Consider the following 27613-nt stretch of genomic DNA (forward strand, 5'->3'; position numbering starts at 1 on the left):
TGTAACAAAATACAAATAACTGTAATGAAAACCGTCTTAAGTTGAAGATAATTTATTGATGACCTGTTTCAGATTATTTGTTCATTATTAACTCAGCCATAAATCTAAGTCTTGTGTTACACCAGTCATATAAGTAGAAAATTAGTGAATGAAACCAAAAATATATAAAGTGTCCTCCGTATGTGCTCATAGCTGTCAGAACGAAAACTTGTATGACTGGTATAACCTACATTAATGGCTGATTTGATAATGGAAAAATAGTCCGGAACCGTTCATCAATAAATAAACGTTGTTCCTATAAAATATAAGACGGTTTTTGTAACCGTTATTGGAATCACAAAAAAGTTAAGGATCCATTCCAACGCAAGCATGCTGGAGATACAGATTTTACACAGTGCGTTAGTTATAACATGCCCTACAGCATCTAAAACACAAACGCCGATTTACTACGAAATATGTCGTGCAGAAGACTTGCATCTTCCGAAAAGTCTTAAAAATATACGTTTATTCATGCTGATATATACTGCGATTCGAGACGATCGTTTCTTTGAATATATATAGAGGGTAAATATTAATAAAACCGACGAACTGCAGAGACGCATTTCCTACTGAATATGGAGGAAAATAGGTCCTATGAACATCTCTCCGGGAATGGACGGTGTGAGTGCTTTGTAGGTAAAGAAGAATGATGACAGAAATCCCGTAATTGTGATGGGCTAGTGCCGAAACCCTTCCCGTAGAGGGAAATCCGCGGCTGATAATCCTTGCACTCGTTGCTGTTGATAAGGATAGCAGCGGCTGACATGCAGGATACACGTAACCCTTCTTTGGCTTACACCATGTAGGCTGGCCACTTACCTTGAGCTTGTGCTAGGGTTCGTCTCAATATCCTGTGGAACCTGGTCCTCCAAATCTGGTGAACGCACGATCTGCCGCCTCACTGCACGTTCGCCTGTCTGAAAGGACCATGACCGCACAAACTCACTTAAAGAGCATGACGTGCTGCTTGATGCCACTGGTGTCTGTGAGGGTACTTATTTTGGTACAGCCGTTCTGCCCCTCGACCGTTTCCATCTGCTTGGCTGTACAGAAACACCACCTCGGCTTGTTCCCGACATGAAAACCGCTCCCCTCTGCAACTTACACTATGCTGTGTCAATCGCATAGCCTGCAACACACTAGAAACACACGGCACGTGGTCACAGCAAGTGTCATTCGTCAGCGCCATCTACAGTGTCAACGACGCATTTCCCGACAGATGTTCATAGGATCTTTTTTCCTCCATTTACAGCCCGGAATCTGTCCTTGCAGTTTGTCAGTTTTATTAATGTTCGCCCTTCACATACGTATTGAAGTGTTGTATGCAAAAATATCGAATATTTCTTCACCGATTTAGGTCAAATTTTAAACGGTATTCTATTATCAAACATTCGGACTAGAGAATCTGAAATTCCAATAACAATAAATAAGAGTCGAGGTCAGAGACAGGGGGAAGAGAAGATTCAGAGAGCGGGCAGAAGAAGATGGACTGAAATTCGATATTTGTTAGCCTTCATGGTTTTATAATAATTTTAATAGCCAGCAGAGCACTGTATCGTGCGGGAGAAGAACATTTGTATCACCGTTAGCGCACTGGTGTGCTATGGTTTGCAATCAACCACCTGCGCGGGTCACCGTATGGTATTTGGCACAGGATAACTGCACTATCTATGTTTCGCGGAAAGAACTACGGTCTTCACCGCACTGTGGTAGTCCACACCTCTCTAATTTTATCACTTTAGACGTTGTTGTATGCATTAGGCGAGTTCTAAACCAGCATTCAAAACTCGTTCAAATGGCTCGGAGCACTATGGGACTTAACTTCATAGGTCATCAGTCCCCTAGAACTTAGAACTACTTAAACCTAACTAACCTAAGGACATAACACACATCCATGTCCGAGGCAGGATTCGAACCTGCGACCGCAGCGGTCGCGCGGTTCCAGACTGTAATGCCTAGAACCGCTCGGCCACCCCTACCAGCTAAACCAGCATTATTTGATCTATAGTGTCGCACACACAAACGTGATACTCATGTCCCTGTGTCAACAAATCAGAGTTCGCTTCCATTTCATGATATCTAAAAGCGATGATTTGCAGGGTATTTCTAAATATGAAAGAGAGCAAACATTATACGAATGACTCCTGTCATAGTAGTCTAGACTGTTACAGTTTCATCCGCAATGGGCGCTGGATCAAAAGACGGGTTGCGTGATATTGTGGGAGCATAAAGGAGTCACAGCTGTCTCCGTCATTTTTCATTTTTTCTTTCTTTTGTGCGGTCCGTGTACATTTTGTATAATACGTACTCTAATTTGACTCATCGCGTTTCATTTCATTCACCTTCAGATGTACCATACAATGGCCATTAAAATATTGTATCACTAGGAAGTACAGAAAATAAAGGAAATTTTTGATTTATTATTTCCTTCTCCTTCTTTTTCCTAGCTCTCCTCTCTTCGGCTGTTTACGTTTTACCTTCATTTTACTTTCTTTTTTCTATTTTCCTTTGCTTGCCGTTTCTAAGTCACTGCTGTAAGTACTTGCTGTAAATATGGCGGCGGAGCCCTTCTTTAGGGCGCTACTTTCCTTTTCGCCTACACAAAGCAGTCAGAAGCTACTACCGAGATGGCCACTTTATCCTCATTAATGCCTTTACCGTCTAACAGTATGACCGCACCTTTAATAACTAAAGTAGGATTATGGAGTCAAGATGTGATACTTTCAACGCAGTGTCATAAAAAAGACGATACACTTCCTCTAGACAATTAATACGTAAACTGTCTAGTTAAATCAGGATAACTAAAATCGACAAATATTCTTGTAACTCTTACAAGCGGCACTGCAGACAGGTTAGACTTCGTGGGTTGACTAGGCCCTTCAGGCAGAGTAAGTTAAAGCATTTACCGTGCAGTACTAGCACCTTATAGCCCAGGAACCCAAAAGCTACTTTGCCTGCCATACCATTTTCCTCCTCTCTCCCCTACTCTAGGTTACGACAGCACGGCCAACATGTGGTTTTGCTTTATCTTGTTGAAAATTAACATCAGGGAGAGCTAGAAAGGTAGAACACCGCCAACGGTTTTAACACGTTATAAATGTAACAAGTTTGACAGGACCTACTATGCCAACTAGGTGTGATCGTGTTGGCAATAGCACCCCATACCATAACCCGCGAAAATGACGAATGCGATGTTACAATGCCCGATCTCCTCGGTCTTTCAGCATTCGGATACGTCAATTGTGATGCTGCACTAAGAACGAGGCGCTGAAGTGGCTATACACTGCTGCACGGCAGAGTGTTCAATGTCTGTCCCCTGTCCCCTCGGGCGTCAAACGTGTTTCATTGTTAGGTACAGCATGGTGTTGAGAATGACCCGCCTCATCTCATCGATCCCATATTTACGTGACAGTCCCGGAATCTTGACCGATGGGAGTAGTGATATAGTGGAAACTGCAATGTAGATGGCCCACGATCCACATGATCTCAAATTCCAGCATATATTGGTAGACTTTTCTCCTTCTTACACGGGGCATGAAACGCTCTTCTCAGTATTATACAATATACGAGTACATAGGCAAATTATGACTAAAAAAACGCTCCATAATATCTCCCCATTTGTAGAATATAGATGGCGTTACTCCTATCTACCACGTGCAATTTGTCTGGAATGGTTAACATACGCGTATCAAAGTATGTAGTACATGTGATGCCAATGTGACTTTTTTGCTTTCCCATTCATTTAATCACCAGCAATATATTAATATGCCATACAATAGAGTCAGACAGGTGATCAATCGTAAATGTCATCTACTGTGTCATGTGACCTATAGTGCCCTTGGAGTTGTGTATTTATTATACCGATGTATTTGGTGTTTCTGTGATGTGAACGAGATCGAGGGCTTTCACCTATGGTACGAAAAACGTTACCCTGAATTTGCTTTTGAATTTTCTAGTGTTTAATCTGTACTGATGTAGCAAGCATTCATGAATTACCAAACGGTCTTAAATTACTGTGGTTCGGTGATCTATAGGAGCTAGATTATTTTATGTTTTAATATTATTAATAGAAGTTATGGTAGTATAAATTATGAAACATGTCTACTTCTGTGTTTCGATCTTGTTTTAATTGCACCCGAATAGTAGGTAAAATGACAGAGAATGTAATGGACTGGCAGAAAAAGTGACTGATATAAAGGGAAGACAGGCTTCGGTTGACAACCTGCATATAATGAGAAAATGCACTGATGAGTGTTGACGTGGATGGATAGACAAAAGATTGTATGAAACAAATTGGGACTGGTATTGCTATAAGTTGTGGATAGTTAACCGTTATATTCTTGAAAGTTGTGTACGTCCCAACGTTAGGAGCATAACGTTCCAAAGTCAGACTCACTAAAAAGAGGTGGATATAGAAACGTAGTTATGGAGCGGCGCATAGAAACCTTGGTCTGTTGAGATCGAGTTAAGACTTGCCGTCCCATCAATGATGAGGTCATTAGAGACAGAGGAAAAGCTTGGAATGATCAAGGATGGGGAAGAAAAAATAGTTGTATCTGTCTGAAAGGGACAGTCCTGGCATTTCCCTTAATGATTTAGGGACACAATGGAGAACATAAATCACATGAGTCGACCAGAAATTTGAACCTCGTTACACCCGAATGTGAGTCCAGTGAGTCAAAAAATGAGTCTCCTATGTCTACTACATCTCACATGCATTAACATTAAAATACTATTATTCAACATGGAGATGATTCCTGTGTCTAATTGCCGGCCGGAGTGGCCGTGCGGTTCTAGGCGCTACAGTCTGGAACCGAGCGCCCGCTACGGTCACAGGTTCGAATCCTGCCTCGGGCATGGATGTGTATGATGCCCTTAGGTTAGTCGGTTTAATTAGTTCTACGTTCTAGGCGACTGATGACCTCAGAAGTTATGTCGCATAGTACTCAGAGCCATTTGAACCAATTTTTGAACCTGTGTCTAATTACCGGATGTTAAGTCCTGAACATTAATTTCGATCCTAGAAATGAAGCTATATCTGGTGCCAATGACGTTTAATGTGTTCAATTTATAATAATAATAATAATAAAATAATAATAATATTTTTGTTACATTATTCTTATTTAAAGTAATTACTACCAGAAAAAAGTAATATGAATATTTCAGTACTTTGAAAACCTTTTAATAGCAGCTGAATCTGAGATATAATTACAGACAGTATCTTCTTGTTTTTCCTGACTTTGTCGTATCTTGACAGGCTCGGCATGTTATCTGGATTTGGCAGTATTAATTATAGAGGGCGCCGTATGCACACCTAGCCAGAAGTGGGAAACCGCCTAAAAACCACTTACAGGCAGGCGAGCAACGCGGTTCTCGTCGTTAATAATAATAATAAAAAAAATGGCTCTGAGCACAATGGCACTTAACGTCTGAGGTCATAAGTCCCCTAGAACTTAGAACTACTTAAACCAAACTAACCTAAGGACATCACACACATTCATGTCCCCGAGTCAGGATTCGTACCTGCGACCATAGCGGTCGCGCGGTTCCAGACTGTAGCGCCTAGAACCACTCGGCCACTCAGGCCGGCCGTAGTTAATAAGCTGGGCTGTGCTGATCTGGGGCACCTCCCAGAATCCTGGGAGTGGCATGATAACGATTGCTGCTATCTGGGTGGGTACGTGATAGAAGATCTAAGACTGAAATTTAAATCTCAATAGCTCGACAGGGATTTGATTGCCAGTCATCTCCGATTTGACTCCACTGACAATGCGATACTTCACTCGGTTATTAGCGTCACGAGACAGAGCGCCATTGGCAGACGATATGGATGACGTGATTTTGCGCTCTCAGTGCTCTCCAGCGGCATTTTCCAGTTTTATTTGCCTCGCAAACACTACAGTTTGTTCACGAAAATGGACGCGCGTAAAATTCCAAAATTCTTTATAACGTACATATCCTCTCTTGCCCAAATGCTAGCCATGTTGTTCTGGCTACGGTATACATAAATAAAAATTTCAGTCTCCATGAACTCGCAATAACACGAAAAGAAAGATAAATGTCCGGGCAGTAAGGATACCAGGAAATAAAAGTTCATCAAATCGAGCAAATCCACTACTGACAGAAAACGCACTAACATTTACAAAACATCAACTATACAGAAATTATTTCTGTTAAATTCGTAAGAAGGTCCCACAACCTTTTAGTAAACGTAAAAGTGAGAAAAAAATTTAGGTGCAACAGGATTCGAACCCCTGCCGACCTAGTCTCTGGTCCATAAGGTGGTGCATCCACACACCACGCCACACTGTAGTTCAGTGAGTGACGACTGTTACTTGATGCTATACTGTTCTAGAGGCTTGAACTGTCGAAATGCTATTAATTTACATTTAATTATAACAAATCCCAAAGAGAACGACAGATTTTTCATGAATATTCGCTGTTCTGTTGCCTTAAAATGACTCACTGTCACAACAAGCGGATCACAACACGACAATAACTAAATACGAAAATTATTCAACCAGCAATATGACGTTTCCCGTCGTTTTATTTGCAACAAGACGTACTAGTAACGGTCCGTTCTTGCGACATTCAATGTGCCGGTGCTTAGAAACAGTACATATTAATGGGGTGTAAGACACAACATAACACAAAAAATAAGGGCTTGTACTGAATACGACAAGTGCAATATGGCGTCTTGCTTGCTGCGGGCTTCAAGCTGTCTCCTTCTGACGTAGGGAACGTTTTTGCTTCTTACTGGTCCTACTTTGCGTGCCACGTCGCCGTAGTTTGTGTTTCGCGTGACGAAATGACTCCTCAACGTGATACAGATGGAAGTGCTGTCACAAAACTCGTAGAGTGTCACGTTAACGTTAGCTATCTCGTGCCGTGTGCCGATGGCTTTAGGCAACGCTATAATTGTACTGTCAGATTACCCGACGAGAAATGTAAACGGAGACTTTACGATGATCCTTCAGCGTAATTTTCATATCAGGTAATTTTCAGGAGATGCGGCCTACGCATTTACAAATTTAATTAAAAGTTGATGTCTAGGAACGTAGATGTCAGATAACCTTAGTCGAACTGTTAACGGAAGACGTCTCGAGAGTGGAAGTCAGATTTTAAAGCACATTCAAGTTCCCTGTCAAAGTGCAGCTGACATTTGCGATGGAAATAGAAGAGATAAAAAAGAGTGCTAAAACAACGTCGCTTCTCATACGTAGTAAAGTCGCTCCTGAAAGACAAATGTTCAGCGGGATGTAGCTCTCGCAGAGGAAAACAGACATTACGATTTTCTTGTTTCACGTCACGTTGCTAATGAGCAGCTAAAACCAGATGAAACAATTCTCCATGAAACGAGGTACACGTGTTACTACTACTGGCATGTTTCTTGTACACGGATATCCTACAGTTTATACTGTAAGAAAGCAGAGTGTTTCCTTGCCACAGCCTGATACTTGGAATGTGCTCATTACTTTCAAATGAGAACAACAGCATACTCAGTCAAGTTTTTCTTCATACTACATGGAACACGTGGGAAGCTCATGTCTAGAAAGACACGAATGATTTATGTTCAACCTACTTTCCATTAAATTTTCATTTACGTGCGCGCAGTGGTTGAACTCAATTGGACATTTTCACATTTTTTTCTTAAGATGAAAGATGGGATAATATCTGTGAACCAGGTCGTAGGTTAATAGTTTACGTGAATATTCGCTGTACGAAAGCAATGTGTGAAACGTTCTTACGGGTTGAGGTGGCGCAGTGATTAGCGCCCTGGTCTCGGATTTGGGAGGACAACCGTTCAAATCCGAAATCGGTCATCCGAATTCAGATTTTCCGTGATTTTCCTAAGTCGCTCCTGGAAAATGCGTCCTATTTCCTTGCCCATCCATGAAACATTCCGAGTCTGTGGCTAATGGCTCTGAGCACTATGGGACTTAACTTCTGAGGTCATCAGTCCCCTAGAACTTAGAACTACTTAAACCAAACTAACGTAAGGACATCACACACATCCATGCCCGATGCAGGATTCGAACCTATACCGTAGCGGTCGCGCGGTTCCAGACTGTAGTGCCTAGAACCGCTCGGCCACCACGGCAGGCATTCCGAGTATGTGCTCCATCTGTAATGACCCTGATGTTGACGGGACGTTAACGAATTATCTTCCTTCCTTCCATCCATGTAACGTTTTCGGACACTCATAAGAATGAAATTTCGTTTATATTATATTGTTACATGTTCTGCATTGACACATGTGAAATTTATCAGCTGAATAGCTTTATTTATGCCATTTCTTAAAGTGGTCCTAACGTGTTTGTTTCACTTAAATGGATGAACTACAACAGTACCCTCTTAAGTGTTTCACTAAAGAACTATCAGAGTTAGGAGAAGTGGAGGGATGCTAAGGAAACCAGTATGGCTTACGGAAAGGGAAATCCATTAATGTTTCCATCATTCAGTTATTGATTAAGGTAAAAGTCACACCAGAAGCTTATGGTACTGGGAATAATGGTGGAAATTGCAGAAGCGTTCGATAATATCCGGTGACCTACCTTGTTCTTACAATTTTATGACTTGCAGTTAATTACTGATTTATACAAACATTTAAGTGACTACTGTAGGTATCTGCAGGTCACTCGTATGTGCCGAGATAAAGTCATGCGGAAATAAAAAAGAATGATATGATGTCCACTGGGCTCTCTTTTGTGTCCCATGTTTTGATAATTAGGCACAGAGTCACTGCTATATAAATGAATGCAGCAGCAGATGTTACAGTCTTTGTAGCTTATGGAGACGATGTGCTTCTAAACGTGAACGGATGACCTAGAAATCAGATGTAAGGGACAAGATTATAAATCAAATACTATATAATGTTGTTTTATCCATATTGGATCTCGTGAACTCCGCAGCCGTTAATGATAGTTGGTGAATGACGCAACCAGCTACAAATACTTTTTAAATGTTTTAGTTTAGTGCCATAACCGGTTTTGGGCTACTATTCTCATCCTCATATGGCTAATATTTTTAGTTACATAGCCGTTTTGATCAACAGTGTGTCGTCTGCTCCACAATGCATAAGAATATTTAATTATTTAGTGCCACTTTATCAGTTGTTTCAGTAATAAAAATACGCTTAAGTGCTTGCACGTTTTTATATATGATGCAAAACAGTTGTGTTCATTTACATATGTTCCAGTAGATGGTGATTTGTTTTGTTGTGGTCCACATCATTTTCCAGTTCGATGAATATGTTCTTGAATTCCACCACAGCACATCTACTGTTATTAGATTACTGTGCCTCACTTCACAATATTCTTAAAATATCTGTTGAGGATTGCAGACATGTTATACACTTGTCATTCTTGCTTATAATGCATAGATTAACATCAAGCAAAGATATGAAGATATCATTCATTAAATATTGACCAAGTATTTAAACAGAGCGCAGATGATGAGTGGAATTTGTCTCTTAGAGTAACTAGAAACATATATTCACACCTTCCACTCAAGCCAATACATTCTAAATGAACAGTTAGAGCTAGGCGATGAGTTTTTTCTAAATAAATTCTTTGGCCTGTTCACAGAGATCACACAAATTGACCTCTAACAGTCAAGCCACTGCATTTTAAGATACCAGTATATAATTGTAAAAATACAAACTATACAATGAGCAAATGTGTTGCTCTCATACCACCCTTCAACTTTTTAATTTTATATATATATATATATATATATATATATATATATATATATATATATATATATATATATACATATATATATATATATATATATATATGCAATATTTAAAGTATTTCATAAATAATTTCCAGTGACAGTAAAAACATCCCCAGAAAAAATCATTTATCTAACTATCTCTTAATAATATATTTACACTTAAGTTGCAAAAATCTTTTCTGTTATTAACAAGTTATGTTTTGCATATCCCACACATCATCTTTGCTCTGTTTACATCCTAGGACAATATTAATTTACAATAGCTTTATGTCATAATTTTTGCATTTTAAACAAAAACATCAAGTTAATAAGACATGTACGATGCTCAACACGAATTTTGAGAATATTTTGAAATGTGCCACAGTAAGTTATTTACAATATATGTGCTCTGGTGGAATTCAAGAAAGTATACAACGAGATAGTGGAAAATCCTACGTTCATAATTAGATGAGAGACCAAACAGAGACAACAAACATAAAGATTTATACATATCATGTTAAACTAAAAGCAGAACATCATAGGTATTTGTAAGTTAGTTAGTTACATGTTCCATAAATCATTTGAATGTTAATGTGGTACGAGTTTACAGGATACATATACAAGATATATATACAAGATTTGTGGTATCATTAATGAAAACATTATTACATTATTTTTAGTCCTACTTAAGCAACTCTACTTAAAAATAATATGTTTTTTATTTTATTTTGTAATACAAATTCGATCTTGGACTAGAAGGAGCTCTCCAGGAGAATGGATTTTTAGGTTGAGTTTAAAACTTGTGTTGCTACCCATGAGACATTGTATGCCATTGGCCAATTCATCAAATATTTTCGCTGCTGCATATTTAACTCTTTTATGAGCTACTGACAGTTTTAATAATGGGTAATAAAAGACATATTTCCTGTAGTGTTGAAAGTATAGACATAACTGTTCTTCTCAAAGTGTAATGGATCTTCTATGACTAATTTTATTCATTATGTATATATTGGAAGCATTTTATACATCATGACTATTGATTAATACCAAATATTATTCTTACTGCTTGCTCTTTCTTTTTAATTATCAGTTAACCCACAGAATTAATACTTATGACATTATAGGGTGGAAACACGCAAAATACGTCAAGCATTCCAATATAAAGCAGGAGTGAAGACCAGTAACTGAGATTACTAAATTTTCCAATTTCTGTCCTGATTTGTGGTGACTGCTTTCTGACTACATTGTCCATTCTCCAACAACAAAGCCTTGGTTTCAGAATAGGGAACATAGTCGAAAACTAGTCACTTTGTCAGAAATTGGAAAAAATAAGAGTGAGTGATATCACAAAATTTTGGTTTGTTTATTTCCAAAATTAGCAGTTATACAAAGAAGAACAGTAGCTGAACATAATTAATTGAGAGGCTCAAATATGTTTCTCCCAATTCGAGTTTTATCTACATACACCCAAAAATTTGGAGTATTCTGCTCCATGTACTGAGTCCTGTTCATGGGCTACATCAGTTGTACATATGTGAATACAGTGTCTTTTCTCAAAATTTATAAAGAGTCCATTCAGATAACCACTTAACAATTCTTTGAATCACGTTATTAATAATCTCTTCTATGGCCTTCTCTCCAATAGGATTCATTACAACACTTGTACCACATATAAAAAGTACCAATATTGCTTTCTAAATAGTAAGTGGAAGGTCATTCACATATATGTAACCAATAGGAGTGGAACCGAAATTATACCCTGTGAGACTCCCTTTCCATTTTTTTTCAGTCACTACAATTTTCTGCCAGTCCCAAAATCTCTCAATTATTCAGCACAACATTTATTTGTTATGTATGATTCAAACCAGTTATGTGCAAAGCCATCGATTTTTCGAGAGTGTAACGCACTCTACAAAATCAGCCACTTTAGAAAGTTCAGAAAAAAAATACGAACCTGTGATATTTTATTATTTGATGCTTGTAATGTTTGATAAGGGAATCCATACATAACTTTCACAGTCAGGCATATGTGATATGCAAATCGTTTCTACTTAAATGTTAGACTACTCTCAAAAATCTATACATAGCATTCACAGTGAGTAATTGTGATATACAAATTGTTTCTGCTTAAATGTAAGACTACTTACAAAATGGTTTACACGTGACAAGTGTGTTGGAACACTGATTAGTAGATATTTATATGAAACATGTTAACATTGGTAACATTGTTAACAGTTTATGTAATTTTCACCATTTCACGATGTACAGAGCTTCACACTCGTTTTATGTTCCTGTATTTCTAGAGTGGAAAGGCTAATTTTTAACGATGACATGTCGGAAGATCTTAAAGTCCGACATGTGATGAACAAAAACCTTTTGTCACGCCACTTGAAAACGGGCCACTTGAGAATGGCCCGAATACCAAAACTGGAACTGTGGAATAAATAATTTCTGCAATCAACAGCGAATATGATGTGTTTAAAAAAACTGTTTTTTAATTATGGTGAACAAAACCTCTCTTCACAAAGTATCTGTATGTTGACATTAGAATGTCCTTCAGACATACATATATGTCCTGATGATGGCAGGCAGATTTGGTGGTCAAGTCGTCAACGAGAGTTTATCGTGTTCCTCAAACCAGTATAGTATGACTGTGACTTTCAGACATGGACAGTTATCTGGCTGCAGAATGCTGTCGCCATTCGGAAGGTTATGGAGAATGAACAGTAGACATGTTGTAATGTGGGATGTTTGCTGTGTATAACAAGAATCTCTAACCAAAGATAAACTAAGCTTGGCGCAAACATCTTTCATACACAAGAGCATGCACACAAGGAGTTGCAAGTTGACAGAAAAATCGGACTTGTGTAGTGGCTAAGATGCGTGCAAAACACAGTGTATGAACTTCGTGGAACTAAAATTTCGAGCAAGCGATTGCGAATATAACGAACTGTAGTCTGGGCCACAGTACAAAGATTATATGAGAAGATGTCCAAAAATATTTAAGGAAGAAGAGTACTATGTAGCTAAATATATTCAATTTAGCTCAGGAATGGAAGGAAGCGCCTGTTGCCTAACATTGCCTTCATCAAATCATCATGTTGCGTCTATAGCAACTACACACCAAAGTATGATTGTGCTGTTTCAGATATTTAGAAATGTAAACGACATATTAGAAACAGCAGTTGATCATTACAGATATTTTGTTTACTTAACATTTTTTCATTGTCAATAATTATCACAAATAACCAATGCCAACAGTTGAACTGCGTTCCTATTACTGAAGTAACCGAGTGCACATAAATGAGAAGACTTGCATTTTAAATTCATGAAAAAGTCAGACAGTAAATCTTATACTTTGTTAACTCAATGAATAGTGAAACTTTACAATTTAACTGGCAATGTTGATTAATTTCTGCAAATTTAACTTCCTTCATTACCTTGTTTGAGAAAGAGACTTATTAATATTTAAATGTTTGTTGGACAAAATAATAGTATTTGATTTATTTCAACAGTGTTATATAATTTTGTGTATTCATGTGTAAGTTGTATGATTCTTGAGTTCCATCTTTTCGATGTTGTCTATTTCCATTGCTGCTTTTTGTAACATATTCAATGCCAATTTATTGCGTTTCTGGTAATGGTTCTTGTTTATTGAAAAGGAAATGATAAGTGGAACTTAGGATAGTAAGCATTACAGTGAAGTAACATGTCCCTCTCATTACCATGTTACAATCACAATTCATACATGACTTTTATTTTTGAATTATTACGAAGTGTCCAGTGTAATGCAAATTTACTTCCAATGCGCTCCAAATAATTTTCATTAATTATTGAATAAGTTCATATTTCCACTCAACATAATCAAATTTATAACTTCTGCTAAACCATGAGTTGGCATCCATATCTGGATCCACACTACTGTATAAAGACTAATCATTGTTTTACTTTGTTGCCAAAAATCTCAGAACGTTCTTGACTGATTTACTTCAAGTTTGTACACAACAGTGTAATAAACATTTACATGAAAATAGGCTACATATACTTTGAATACATATTATAAATAAATAGGTTTACTATATAAAGACTAGTCGTAGCATGACATTGTTACAAAAAATCTGCTCAGTTTACTTCAGAGTTTAACATGGTAGTCTAATGAACATTTGGAGACACACACACACACACACACACACACACACACACACACACACACACACACAAACACACACACACACACACAAACACACAATATATGCAATGAAAAGTTGTTAGCAAAGATCAAAAACTCTACTTGACTGAGTTACTTCAAATATTTATACTATGATCTAATAAACATTCTGACATACATAAGCTGCATATGTCTTTCATATTTTAATATATATATATATATATATACTGACAGCAAAAATCACAGAAGAATCTTGACCTATTGACATCATATTTTTTCCCAGTCCTCTAAAAAAGCTTTGGATTAACATTGGTTAAATATTTTAATACATATGGTATATCAGCATATACATACTATATAAAGCGGAAATGTTATTAGCAAAATTCTCAAAACATTCTTGACTGCTATGGTTCAAATTCTTAAACTTTAATCTAACAAACAGCTTGATGGCCATAGGCTACAGATTTTTAACGTATACAGTATATAAATATACATATGTAATATATAAAGGCTGAACATTGTGAGCAAAGATCTCAAAAGTTCGTGACTAAATAAGTCCGATTTTTCGTGATACTCGTAAACAGCTGGACGTACCCAGGCTTTATATTTTCAATGTTTGTACTATATCAAATTATATATAATATACAGAAGGGGTACATAGTTAGTAAAAATCTTGCAAAATGCTTGGCCAATTTACTTAAAATTTGTACATAATGATCTAAAAAAATTCGTATTACACGGGCTATAAATTTTTTCAAACAATAATTTGCAAGTTTCATATTAAAACCGACTGTGAGAACGCTGCAATGTGTTGTGCTGAACTGTAAAAATGTGCGGTTTCATTGACTTCTTTGCACTCATTTTTAACTGTGATAGCAGGCCATTTAAATCATTAGACAAATGGTTCCTCTGAGATACAGATTCTTCCTCTTTATCTGTACTATCAAACAAAAATAGTACACACAAAAGTGCATTGTCTTGTTTCCTTTCTCGCGGTTGGTATTAACAGAAAATAGGTGAGTGCCAGAAATAACATACATTTTGACTGTTGTGGTTACTTAGACCACCTGCTACCGAATGAGGTGGCACAGTGGTTAGACACTGGACTCGCATTCGGGAGGACGACGGTTCAATCCCACGTCCGGCCATCCTGATTTAGGTTTTCCGTGATTTCCCTAAATCGCTCCAGGCAAATGCTGGGATGGTTCCTTTCAAAGGGCATGGCCAACTTCCTTCCCCATCCTTCCTTAATCCGATGAGACCGTTGACCTCGCTGCCTGGTCTCCTTCCCCAAAACAACCAACCAACCAACCAACCAACTTAGACCACTCTTATATCAAAAGATTTACAGCTCACTGCAGGGTCTCAGTTATGTATTTAGTAAATACATTTTTGTGACAAAGTTCCAACAGTAGATGCTACATGGCGTCATATAGTGCCGACTTTCAGGGCCAACATCTGGCTAATCTATAGATACTTATAATTTTTTTGAAAAATTGCGTTAAAATCTGGTTGTGCAAAATTCACCGATATCACTTCACTGCAAGGCCATCGGTGTTTTCAACTATTCAACTATATCATCTACGTAACTTGATTAATTCTGAAAACAGAACACTGATTAATTTTTGTTGATATATATTTGTTGTTGTGGCCCTCAGTCAAAAGACTGGTTTGATGCAGCTCTACCATGCTACTCTATCCTGTGCCAGCTTCTTCATCTCCCAGTACCTACTGCAACCTGCATCCTTCTGAATCTGTTTAGTGTATTCATCTCTTGGTCTTCCTCTACGATTTTTTCCCTCCACGCTGTCCTCCAATACCAAATTCGTGATCGCATGATGCCTCAGAATATGTCCTACCAACCGATCTCTTTTTCTAGTCAAGTTGAGCCACAGACTTCTCTTCTATCCAATTCTGTTCAATACCTCCTCATTAGTTATGTGATCTACCCATCTAATATTCAGCATTGTTCTGTAGCACCACATTTCGAAAGCTTCTATTCTCTTCTTGTCTAAACTATTTACCGTCCACAGTTCACTTCCATACATGATAACACTCCATACAAATACTTTCAGAAACAACTCCCTGACACTTAAACCTATACTCGATGTTAACAAATTTCTCTTCTTCAGAAACGCTTTCCTTGCCATTGAGAGTCTACATATTACATTCTCCCTACTTCGGCCATCATCAGTTATTTTGCTCCCCACATAGCAATACTCATTTATTACTTTAAGCGTCTCATTTCCTAATCAAATTTCCTCAGAATCACACGATTTAATTCGACTACATTCCATTATCCTCGTTTTGCTTTTGTTTATGTTAATCTTAATTCCTCCTTTCAAGCCGCTATCCATTCCATTCAGCTGCTCTTCCAGATCCTTTGCTGTCTCTTACAGAATTGCAGTGTCGTCGTCGAAACTCAAAGTTTTTATTACTTCGTCATGGATTTTAGTTCCCACCTCGAATTTTTCTTTTGTATCCTTTACTGCTTGCTCAATATACGGATTGAATAACATCGGGGATAGGCTACAACCCTGTCTCACACCCTTCCCAACCACTGCGACCCTTTCATGCCCCTCGACTTTTATAACTGCCATCTGGTTTCTGTACAAATTTTAAATATCCTTTCGCTCCCTGTATTTTACCCCTGCCACCTTCAGAATTTGAAAGAGAGTATTCCAGTCAACATTGTCAAAACCTTTCTCTAAGTCTACAAATCCTAGAAAGGTCGGTTTGCCTTTCCTTAATCTATTTTCTAAGACAAGTCGTAGGGTCAGTACTGCCTCACGTGTTCCTACATTTCTATGGAATCCAGACAGATCTTCCCCGAGGTCGGCTTCTACCAGTTTTGCCATTCGTCGTAAAGAATTCGAGTTAGTGTTTTGGAGCTGTGACTTTTAAACTGATAGTTCGTTAATTTTCACATCTGTCAACACCTGCTTTCTTTGGGATTGGAATTATTATATTCTTCTTGAATTCTGAGAGTATTTCGCCTGTCTCATACATTTCGCTCACTAGATAGTGGAGTTTTGTTAGGCTTGGCTCTCCCAAGGTGCTCAGTGGTTCTAATGGAATGTTGTCTACTCCCGGGGCCTCCTTTCGACTTAGGTCTTTCAGTGCTCTGTCAAACTGTTCAGGCCGTATCATATCTCCTATTTCATCTTCATCTACATTCTCTTCCATTTCTATAATACTGTCCTCAAGAACATTGCCCTTGGATAGACCCTCTATATACTCCTTCCACCTTTCTGCTTTCCCTTCTTTGCTTAGAACTGGGTTTCCATCTGAGCTCTTGATATTCATGCAACTGGTTCTCTTTTCTCCAAAGGTCTCTTTAATTTTCCTATAGGCAGTATCTATCTTACCCCTAGTGATGTGCGCCTCTACATCCATATATTTGTCCTCTAGTCATCCCTGCCTAGCCATTTTGCACTTCCTGTCGATCTCATTTTTGAGACATTTGTATTCCTTTTTGCCTGCTGCATTTACTGCATTTTTGTATTTTCTCCTTTCACCAATTAAATTCAATATCTCTTCCGTTACCAAAGGATTTCTATTAGCCCTGATATTTTTACCTACTTGATCCTCTGCTGCCTCATCTTCATCTCTCAAAGCTACTCATTCGTCTTCTACTTTATTTCTTCCTCCCATTCTTGTCAATCGTTCCCTAATGCTCTCCCTGAAACTCTCTACAACCTCTGGTTCTTTCATTTTGTCCAGATCCCATCTCCTCAAATTCCCACCTTTTTCCAGTTTCTTCAGTTTTTATCTACAGTTCATAAACAATATATTGTGGTCAGAGTCCACATCTGCCCCTGGAAATGTCTTACAATTTAAAACATGGTTCCTGAATCTTTGTCTTACCATTACGTAATCTGTCTGAGACCATCCAGCATCTCCAGGCTTCTTCCATGTATAAAACCTACTTTCATGATTCCTGTACCAAGTGTTAGCTATGATTAAGTTGTGCTTTGTGCAAAATTCTACCTGGTAGCTTCCTCTTTCATTCCTTAGTACCATTCCATATTCACCTACTACGTTTCCTTCTCTTCCTTTTCCTACTATCGAGTTCCAGTCACCCATGATTACTAAATTTTCGTTTCCCTTCAGTATGTGAATAATTTCTTTCATCTCATTATACATTTCATCAATCTCTTCGTCCTCTGCGGAACTAGTTGGCATATAAACTAGTACTACTGTGGTAGGCGTGGGTTTGCGTATCTATCTTGGTCACAATAATGCCTTCACTATGCTGTTTGTAGTAGCTTACCTGCATTCCTATTTTCCGATTTATTATTAAACTTACTCCTGCATTACCCCTATTTGATTTTGTATTTATAACCCTGTATTTACCTGCCCAGAAGTCTTGTTCCTCCTGCCACCGAACTTCACTGATTCCCACTATATCTAACTTTAACCAATCCTTTTTTAATTTTCTAGCCTACCTGCCCTATTAAGTGATCTGAAATTCCACGCTCCATTCCGGAGAACGCCAGTTTTCTTTCTCGTGATAACGGCGTCGTCATTAGTAGTCTCCTCCCAGAGATCCGAATGGGGGACTATTTTACCTCCGGGAATATTTTATCCAAGAGGACGCCATCATCATTTAACCATACAGTAAAGCTGAATGCCCTCGGGGAAAATTACAGCTGTAGTTTCCCCTTGCTTTCAGCCGTTCGCAGTACCAGCACAGCAAGGCCGTTTTGGTTAGTGTTACAAGGCCAGATCAGTCAATCATCCAGACTGTTGCCCCTGCAACTACTGAAAAGGCTGCTGCCCCTCTTCTGGAACCACACGTTTTTCTGGCCTTTGATCAGATAGCCCTTCATTGTGGTTGCACCTACGGTATGGCTATCTGTATTGCTGAGGCACGCAAGTCTCCTCACCAACGGCAAGGTCCATGGTTAATGGGGGATATATATAGTAGGGTCATATGCATGATTTCTCTCTTTCATGCCTACTATGATCACTGGAATTTCAGGTGCACTGTTTATTGAACAGTCTTGATGCCAATGACAATGTGGAACTGGGGAAAAGAAAAATTAACTGTTGGTATATAGACGAAAGCTCATTCATAGTTGTTAATGCACCTGCAAACCATTTCAGTCATATATTCCTCAAATTACAAGCTGTTTTGTTTCAGACAGTGATTCAGATATAGCACACAGTGTCAAATATCACTGGAGGCAAGGAATAAAGTTTATTTGACCACAAGTGCCAGATATAGACTCGATAAATAAAGAGCAGATAGCCATAGTTGTAACTGGACTGGTCGTTTTGGAATGAGGATTTAAATTTAAGAAAGATACAATTGAAGAAATTATACTCAAGTAAATTTTGACCCTTGTGTGTCCGTTACTCCCTGCTAGTATATGTTTGATTTATGTACTATAGTACGTTTCTTTTGAGGCTTAATAAAGCACTTAATAAAATCTTAGATCACTTTATTTATCCTTGGGTGGTCGAAATCACATTATGTTTTTTTGAAATACTGACCACAAATGAAATGGAAGTTAACAGTTGTGGTGAAAGTATAGGCCAGTCAATTTCTCCCTAGATCCATGCCAGCCCTGACTACCTAGAATTTTTCCATTACTTCCTCTGCATTTAAGAAAAATGTATTGTAATAATTAGAGTACAATATTTTCTTAAAAGCCCATACGGTTACTAACATATATATCACATAAATTAAAAAAGAGTCATGATAATCACATTTGAAATGGTATACCTGTCACACTATAACTTGTTTACAGTACCTTTTGTGGTTTATTGGCTTATAATTAGAGTACTTCTACGGAATATGAATCTTCCAAAAGTTGTTATACTATGTCCTCGCAGATTAACTATGAACAATACTGTCATTGAAGTTACTATCTTCACAGATGCTGCAGCTGGATAGCTGTCTCTTACATATACCAATGAGGCCAATCATTTTCCCATTCAATTTAAATGATCTAAACTCGCAATCAAGGTTTCGTTTGCACCGACAATAAACAGGGCTCAAGGTCAGAGAGACGGTGGAAAAGGAGATAGACACAGAGGAGGGTGCGGTGGAGGAGAAAGTTAACTGGGCGGGGGGGGGGGGATGGAGGAGGTTATGGAGCGAGAGCGGGCGTAGAAGGATATGGACAAAGAGAGAGGAGTAGAGGAGATGGACAAAGAGAGGGGGCAGAAGGGGATTAGGGCGTATATCCATTTCTGACACGTGTTAAGCAATTGCAAAGCGTTCCCAGATTCGCTAACTATTTCATAAAACAGCTCTAGTTTTCCTAAATTTTATTACAATATTAATAACATTCTCCTTAAGTACAAAAAACAAAACAACACAATTGGACTGTTTTCTACTTTCGATCTTCATTAGAACTATGTATTTCGCTGGCGTAATAAATTTCAGTTTGACACTTATTTGCATTCTGCACGTTTGCAACTCTTTGGAATAGATCCTCTTCTCTGAAAATTACAGAACATTAGATACATGCGTCATTTAATTAGTAGAGAGTATAGACACGGTACAAGAGAATTTTCCCATTTCGGCCTGTATGGTCGCTCGAATGATTCGTCATTCGTCTCTGCTCCGTTTATATACTAGGAGATTTTATTAAAGTGCAGCTACTAACAGAGGTCCACTGTGAACTGAAACTATCTGATGGCAGACAAAGTTGGTAGATATGCTAATAAGTTAATTCAGAATCGATTTATGCTGAAAAATAAATAGTTTAAATTTTGGCCACTAGGTGCAAGTCGCCACTGCACAGCACCTCGTCGACGTCTCCGGTGCTCCAATTGAGCAAACTGTGCAAGCGGTTGTTAATAATAAAATGAAAAATAGGCCTTTGTCCCTTGTGTGGCATTATCTGTCCACTTCCCGTTCCTAATCCATTACATATGAAAATATTTACACTGAAGCGCTGAAGGAACTTGTATAGGCCTGCGTATTCAAAAAACAGAGATATATAAACAGGCAGAATACGGCGTTGCGGTCGGCAACGCCTACGTAAGACAACAAGTGTCTAGCGCAGTTCATAGATGGGTTACTACTGCTACAATGGCAGGTTATCAATACTTAAGTGACTCTGAACGTGGTGCTACAGCAGGAGCACGATGGAGTGGATACAGCATCTCCGAAACAGCGATGAAGTGGGGATTCCCCCTTACGACCATTTCACGAGTGTACCGTGAATATCAGGAATCCGGTAAAACATCAAATGTCTGACATCGCTGTGGCCTCAAAAAGATCCTGCAGGGACCAACGACGATTGAAGGAATCGTTCAGTGTTACAGAAGTGCAACCCTTCCGCAAATAGCTGAAGATTTCAATGCTGGGCCATCAACAAGTGTCCGCGTGCGAACCATTCAACAAAACATCATCGATATGAGCTTTCGGAGCCGGAGACCCACCCGTGTACCCTTGATGACTGCACGATACAAAACATTACGCCTCGCCTAAGCTCTTAAAAATCGACATGGAGCTGTTAATAACTGGCAACACGTTGCCTGGTCGCACGAGTCTCGTTTCAAATTGTATCGAGTGGATGGACTTGTACGAGTATGGGTGCAACCTCACGAATCCATGCACCCTGAATGTCAGCGGGGGACTGTTCAAGCTGCTGGAGGCTCTGTAATGGTGTGCAGAGTGTGTAGGTATTGCGATGTGGGTCCCCTGATACGTCTAGACAAGACTCTGACGGGTGACACGTACGTATGCATCCTGTCTGATCACCTGCGTCCCTTCATGTCCATTGTGCATTCCAACGGACTTGGGCAATTCCAGCAGGACAGTGCGATACCTCAAACGTCCAGAATTGCTACAGAGTGGCTCCAGGAACACCCTTCTGAGTTTAAACACTTCCGCTGGCCACCAAATTCCCCAGACATATTATTGAACATATCTGCGATGCCTTGCAACGTGCTGTTCAGAAGAGATCTCCACCCCCTCCTACTCTTAAGGATTTATGGAGAGCCCAGCAGGATTCATTGTGTCAATTCCTTCCAGCACTACTTCGGACATAAGTCGTGTTACGGCATTTCGTGCTAGCGGGGGTCCTACACGATATTAGACAGGTGTACCAGTTTCTTTGGCTCTTCGGTATATACACGTCTCTCTTGCATTCACATAGCCAGATTGTCACCTTGTGACCAAAATCGGACCTAGCTTTTTTACAACGTAAATCGGTTTCGCATTAACGCACTAGAATATCTACCAAGTTTCACTACCATACATTACAGCCCACACACTGGCCTCTGAGTAGCTGCCCTTTAATTATAACAACTTCCCTTACTGCGTCACGTGGCTGCAATGCCACTAACGATACTGAGTTTCGCGGTGAGCTGTGATCTTAGTTTTGGCTCATCAGTGTAGAAGTGAGCTGAGCAGCGCTTGCCGCTTACCTCGGTGGCGAAGGCGAGCCGCTTGCGCTCTCCGCCGGACAGCACCTTGCGCGCGCCCGGCTCCCCGATGAGCGTGTCGGCGCGGTGCGCCAGCCCCAGCGCCTTCAGCAGCGACTGGACGCGCAGCTCGCGCATGTCTCGCGGCACGCCGCGGTCCATCTTGAGGTGCGCCTGCAGCACAACACGCCAGCAGCCTCCTGTAAGCGAGCTGCCTCTGCACCACCGACACGCTTACACTCTCACTACGCACCTAACACTAACATTTCTTGTGTATTTCTCTACAGAATATATGAAATTCTTACACCTGTAACAATAATCCACCGGAGCTGTTTGTTAAAATTTTATTTATTCCTACCTGTTGCGTGCGATGTCTCATTGCCAAGCAGTAGTAACTAGTACCAGTAAATGTGTGATAAGACATAAATGGAAAACGTTGACGTTGCTACCAAAAATTTCGAAAAATTCTTCATCAATTTACATCAAGTATTTACACGGAATTCTAATAAACTTTCGGAGGGACATATATATTCTAACACAGAAAAGAGACACCTCAAAGCAATTGTCAAAATGGGACAGAAATTGGTAGCTGTGATGTACATATACAGACAAACAAACAAATGTTCACAATTTCAGAAAAATTGGATGATTTATTCAACAGAAAGAGCTTCACAAATTGAGCAAGTTAATAACGTATTGGCTCTAGACAAGCAGTTAATAGAGTTATTGAATCGCTTCTAAGGGATATCGTGCCACGTTCTGCCCAATTGTGGTGATAGACCACTCCGTCTTCAGGGCACAAGTGGCTCATCGGGACCATCCGACCGCCGTGTCATCCTCACTCAGTTGAGGATGCGGATAGGAGGGTCGTGTCGTCAGCACACCGCTCTCCCGGTCTTGACCGAAGCCGCTACTATTCGGTCAAGTAGCTCCTCAATTGGCATCACGAGGCTCAGTGCACCCCGAAAAATGGCAACAGCGCATGGCGGTATGGATGGTCACCTGTCCAAGTGCCGACCCCGCCCGACAGCGCTTAACTTCGGTGATCTCACGGGAACCGGTGTGTCCACTGCGGCAAGACCGTTGCCAATTGTGGTGATAGATCGTCAAAATCGCGAGCTGGTTGTTAGGTGACAGTCTGGTTGTTGATCACCGACGTCCAGAGCGTCTCCATATATGTCTTCACCGGTCATCGGGGCTCAATTCGAAGTGCAACTGATCATTAAAGACAATTCTACTCCAGTCAATGACATTCCACGAAGAAAACTTGTCTGGAGACGACCCGGACAACAGTGACATATCAACCTGACTGTCGCTCGACGTACGGCCCGACAAACAGAAGTCATGGTCAGAAGTGCTATTTCTTTTCATAGCACGATCCCTTTGGTTGTCATCCGACGTATCCTTATTACACAGCGATGCGTTAACGATATTGTACGCCCCGTTTTGTTGCCCTTCATGGCAAGCCATTCTGGGCTTACATTTCAGCAAGGTAATGCCTGCCCGCACACGGCGACAGGCTCAATTGCTTGTCTTCGTGCTTGCCAAAGCCTGCCTTGGGCAGCTAGACCGCCGGATCTTCCTCCAATTTGAGGACATTTGTAGGATTTATAGGCAGGACCCTCCAGCTTTCTCTGGACAACTGGATTTAATTTGGCACGATATCCCTCCGGAGGACATCCTGAAACTCTGTCAATCAATACCAATCGAATAACTGATTGCACAGGGGCCACAGGTGGACCAACGCGTTATTGACTTTCTGAATTTGTGAAGCTCTTTCTCTTAAACAAACCAGCCATTTTTTTTTTTGAAACGTAATTTGTTTGTCTCTAAATGTACATTACATCCACCGATCACTGTCCGCTTAAGGTAATTCCTTCGTGGTGCGTCTTTTTGTTTTGTCTCAGAGTGTGTAAATGGGGAAGGTTATCAAAAGTCTCAAAAAGTTCTTCAGCAAATTACTTCAAATTTTCACACAATGATCTAACAAGCATTTGGACGGACATGGGATATAAATATTTCTGATATACTGACAGACGTGTATCTCATTCTCATTCACTACGCACGCCTTCCGTATTTTACTCTTTTAGCGTTTCTTTCATCATTTTACAATTTCAATGGGATACCTATATGAATAGACAATTTTTTATTGCAATATTACACTAACGATGAGATAGTGAGAGGGTGTGGCAGATATGATACGCGAGTTGGGATGGAAGTCATTAAAGCAAAGACGTTTTTCGTCGCGGCGAGATCTATTTACGAAATTTCAGTCACCAACTTTCTCTTCCGAATGCTAAAATGTTTTGTTGAGCCCAACCTACATAGGTAGGAATGATCATCAAAATAAAACAAGAGAAATCAGAGCTCGAACAGAAAGGTTTAGGTGTTCGTTTTTCCCGCGCTGTTCGGGAAATAGTATGATTGTGGTTCGATGAACCTTCTGCCAAGCACTTAAATGTGAATTCCAGAGTAATCATGTAGATGTAGATGTAGAGGATGGCCGCAGAATATTTTTAATTATTTTTATACCAAATTTAGTAGTCCCTCTGGAGTGGCCATGATCGCTTCCCTTTCCATCACTGATTGTTGCTGTAAGAAGCTTGTGAGACCAGTGAATGCTACGTAGTGGCCAAAGTTGTCCCCCTTCCTACTCTCACAAATTGTAGAACCAACCCTGAAGCTTAACCTCTCACTCCTTTTTTACGCTGCAAAGTAGCCTGCCAGCCGCGCGGGATTAGCCGAGCGGTCTCAGACGCTGCAGTCATGGACAGTGCGGCTGGTCCCGGCGGAGGTTCGAGTCTTCCCTCGTGCATGGGTGTGTGTGTGTTTGTCCTTAGGATAATTTAGGTTAAGTAGTGTGTCAGCTTAGGGACTGATGACCTTAGCAGTTAAGTCCCATAAGATTTCACACACATTTGAACATTTTGTAGCCTGCCTCACGAAACTCTGACCATCTTCAGACGAATCACGAGCCATTTTCCGGTGTTCAGGTGGCTAGCCATAGCGGCATCGTGTTCCGCAGAAATCCAGTGCTCTCTGACGGACCGGGTTAGGGCCGCGCCAATTCTCGCACCCAAACGCTCCCAGCTATCCAGGGAGACGTGGAGACGTGGAAGCTCGGTCAGTTCTGTCCTGTTCCTGATCGCTTCAGATAACGATGCTGATATCGGTAAACATGTGTGTACTAAGTGAATGCCAACTTGGTTATAATACACTTAGAGCAGTATGGATTCGTTAGTAAGGGAGCGCTATTTTTTTTTCGTTTCTTATAAATTTTGTTTCGTTAATTCGATAATTCGTGAGTAATGTTGGCGTCTGACGTTTGTCCTTTACGAGCGCGAGGTCACGAGCTATATCAGGGCAAAGAATCTTGTCCTCAAAGGTGCAGTATCGCCTTTAGCATCTATTCTTTATTCTTTTTCTTGTGATACGCGTGTGGATTTAGGATTCTAGAAGGTACCTCCCCGAATTGACTCATGGTCCATTGTGCTAGAACAAGCGACCACGTGGCGAGCTGTTTGTCTTGCGTACTGCTAATTCCATAGCAACTTCTTAGTCTTGCAGTGATTTTATTTTCTTCGCATAAACGAGGGCTGCTGTGAAAGATATTCACGCGCTTTATTTGGTTTTCGGTGGGGAAGAGTCTCTGACACTTTCTCATTCTGGCATTTATCCCTTAATCTGTTCAGTCTGCGGTGGTGGCGACTGCATGATCGTAATTCCACTCTCTTGTAAAACTGGTAGCTCATCTCTTTAGTCACAACGATCAGATCGCATATTCCTTTTCCCGCCACTCCTCTTGTTCTTCGCTATTGTCGAGGATCACACTGCTGAATCAGTGTTTCCTTCCTCCCACAAAATCATGTACAACAGTATCTGAACGAGCCGAAATAACGACCTTATTTTCTTTGTATTTTTGCAAGTTCTCGTTTACACTCTTTCTGTAATAAAGATTTCATACTAACGTCTATGTGCATTCATCAATTCAATGAAATTTCCCTCCCACATAGGAGTAGCTTGCTATCCCCCATTAACCCTTGTTATCAGCAAATTATCTAATCAATAAAAGCGTCGCTTTTCCGTTCTCCGTAAGGTCGTGCGGATCCCCCGCATTTCTTTGTTGGGGCCGAGTCTGTTCTCGCAGACCCGTTGCGACGTGGCACTTACGGAACCGCTTACAACTAAGTCAAATTCTCCCCTTCCTAATAAGGGAAAAGTCAAGGCTCACTGAGAGTCATGAGCAAAATTCCACTTGATGTGGTGTAAGCTGGGTATCTTATACTGGATAGGTGATATAGAGTTTGAATTAAATAACTATCATGTAGTCACTAAATTTGTTTGTTCACATTTCCACAATTCCCCCAAGAAGTTCTTAAAACAAACAAAGGACAGCATTTAATATATAATACTGTGTGTTTCACAATGAATAACCCGGTTTGAAGACTTCGTATCATTTGTTAGATTAAACTTACAATTATAAATAAAGCATCAAATGAAAAAGCAACTAAAACAGTTTTTCTTACAATTGTTCAGTGTGAGCACTATTCGTCACATGGCATACATAGTCGGTAGCTGAGCTCTTCCCAAACCTTAATAGGTGTGTCTGAAATTGTTGTTGTAACGATTCCCTCAGTCCAGTTTCTTAAGTCGGGTAGATCACGTGGTAGCGGAGGCACATACGCACGGTCCGTCGTGAACCCTCAAAGGTAAAAATCGCGTGGTGACAGATTGGGTGATCGTGGGGGCCATACGAAACAAGTTCTGTCATCCACCCCACTATGAACAATCCGGTAGTCGTGTAGAACGTTATCTAACCAATAGCATACTGAGTTACGCCAATGAGGAGGCGCACAATCTTGCTACCAAATAAAGTTTTGTGGTCCAGCTTCTTCAAATTGAGGAAAGAGCTACATTCTAGCGCATCAAACACCAATTACAACTGCTTCATCGGAAACGAGAGGCCCATTTAAACTTTCAGCCGGGAGATGACACAAAAAGCACTCTATTTACGGGAGTCTCACTGCAACCATAGTATCTCGTTGGGATTTGCTGACCCCCAGATGCGCATAATGTGTGTGTTCACATTTCCACTTACGTAGGTGAAAAGATGATTCATCAGTGACGGACGATACGATCCAGAAACTCTCCATTTTGTTTGAAAATTTGGCACGTAAACTGTAGATTTCAGAATTTTTAACAACTGCAAACGATGAGCACGTGGTTGTAAACGTCTCCTTAAAAGTCTCAACGCAGACGTCACTGAAATTGCTAATTCACTATCAGCGTTCCAGAGTG

General features: G+C 40.0%; 1 protein-coding gene across 1 annotated transcript in view; it reads right to left on the reverse strand.

Annotated features, from left to right (window-relative positions):
• LOC124789687 (protein scarlet-like) overlaps positions 1-27613 on the reverse strand; it is a 371381-nt gene that overhangs the window by 124534 nt on the left and 219234 nt on the right. Inside the window, exon 5 of the mRNA XM_047257124.1 lies at positions 22319-22489. Coding sequence (XP_047113080.1) covers positions 22319-22489 — 171 coding nt within the window. The remainder of the gene's footprint in view (positions 1-22318; positions 22490-27613) is intronic.

The sequence above is a fragment of the Schistocerca piceifrons genome, chromosome 3, assembly GCF_021461385.2.
Source record: "Schistocerca piceifrons isolate TAMUIC-IGC-003096 chromosome 3, iqSchPice1.1, whole genome shotgun sequence".
Lineage (NCBI taxonomy): Eukaryota > Metazoa > Arthropoda > Insecta > Orthoptera > Acrididae > Schistocerca > Schistocerca piceifrons.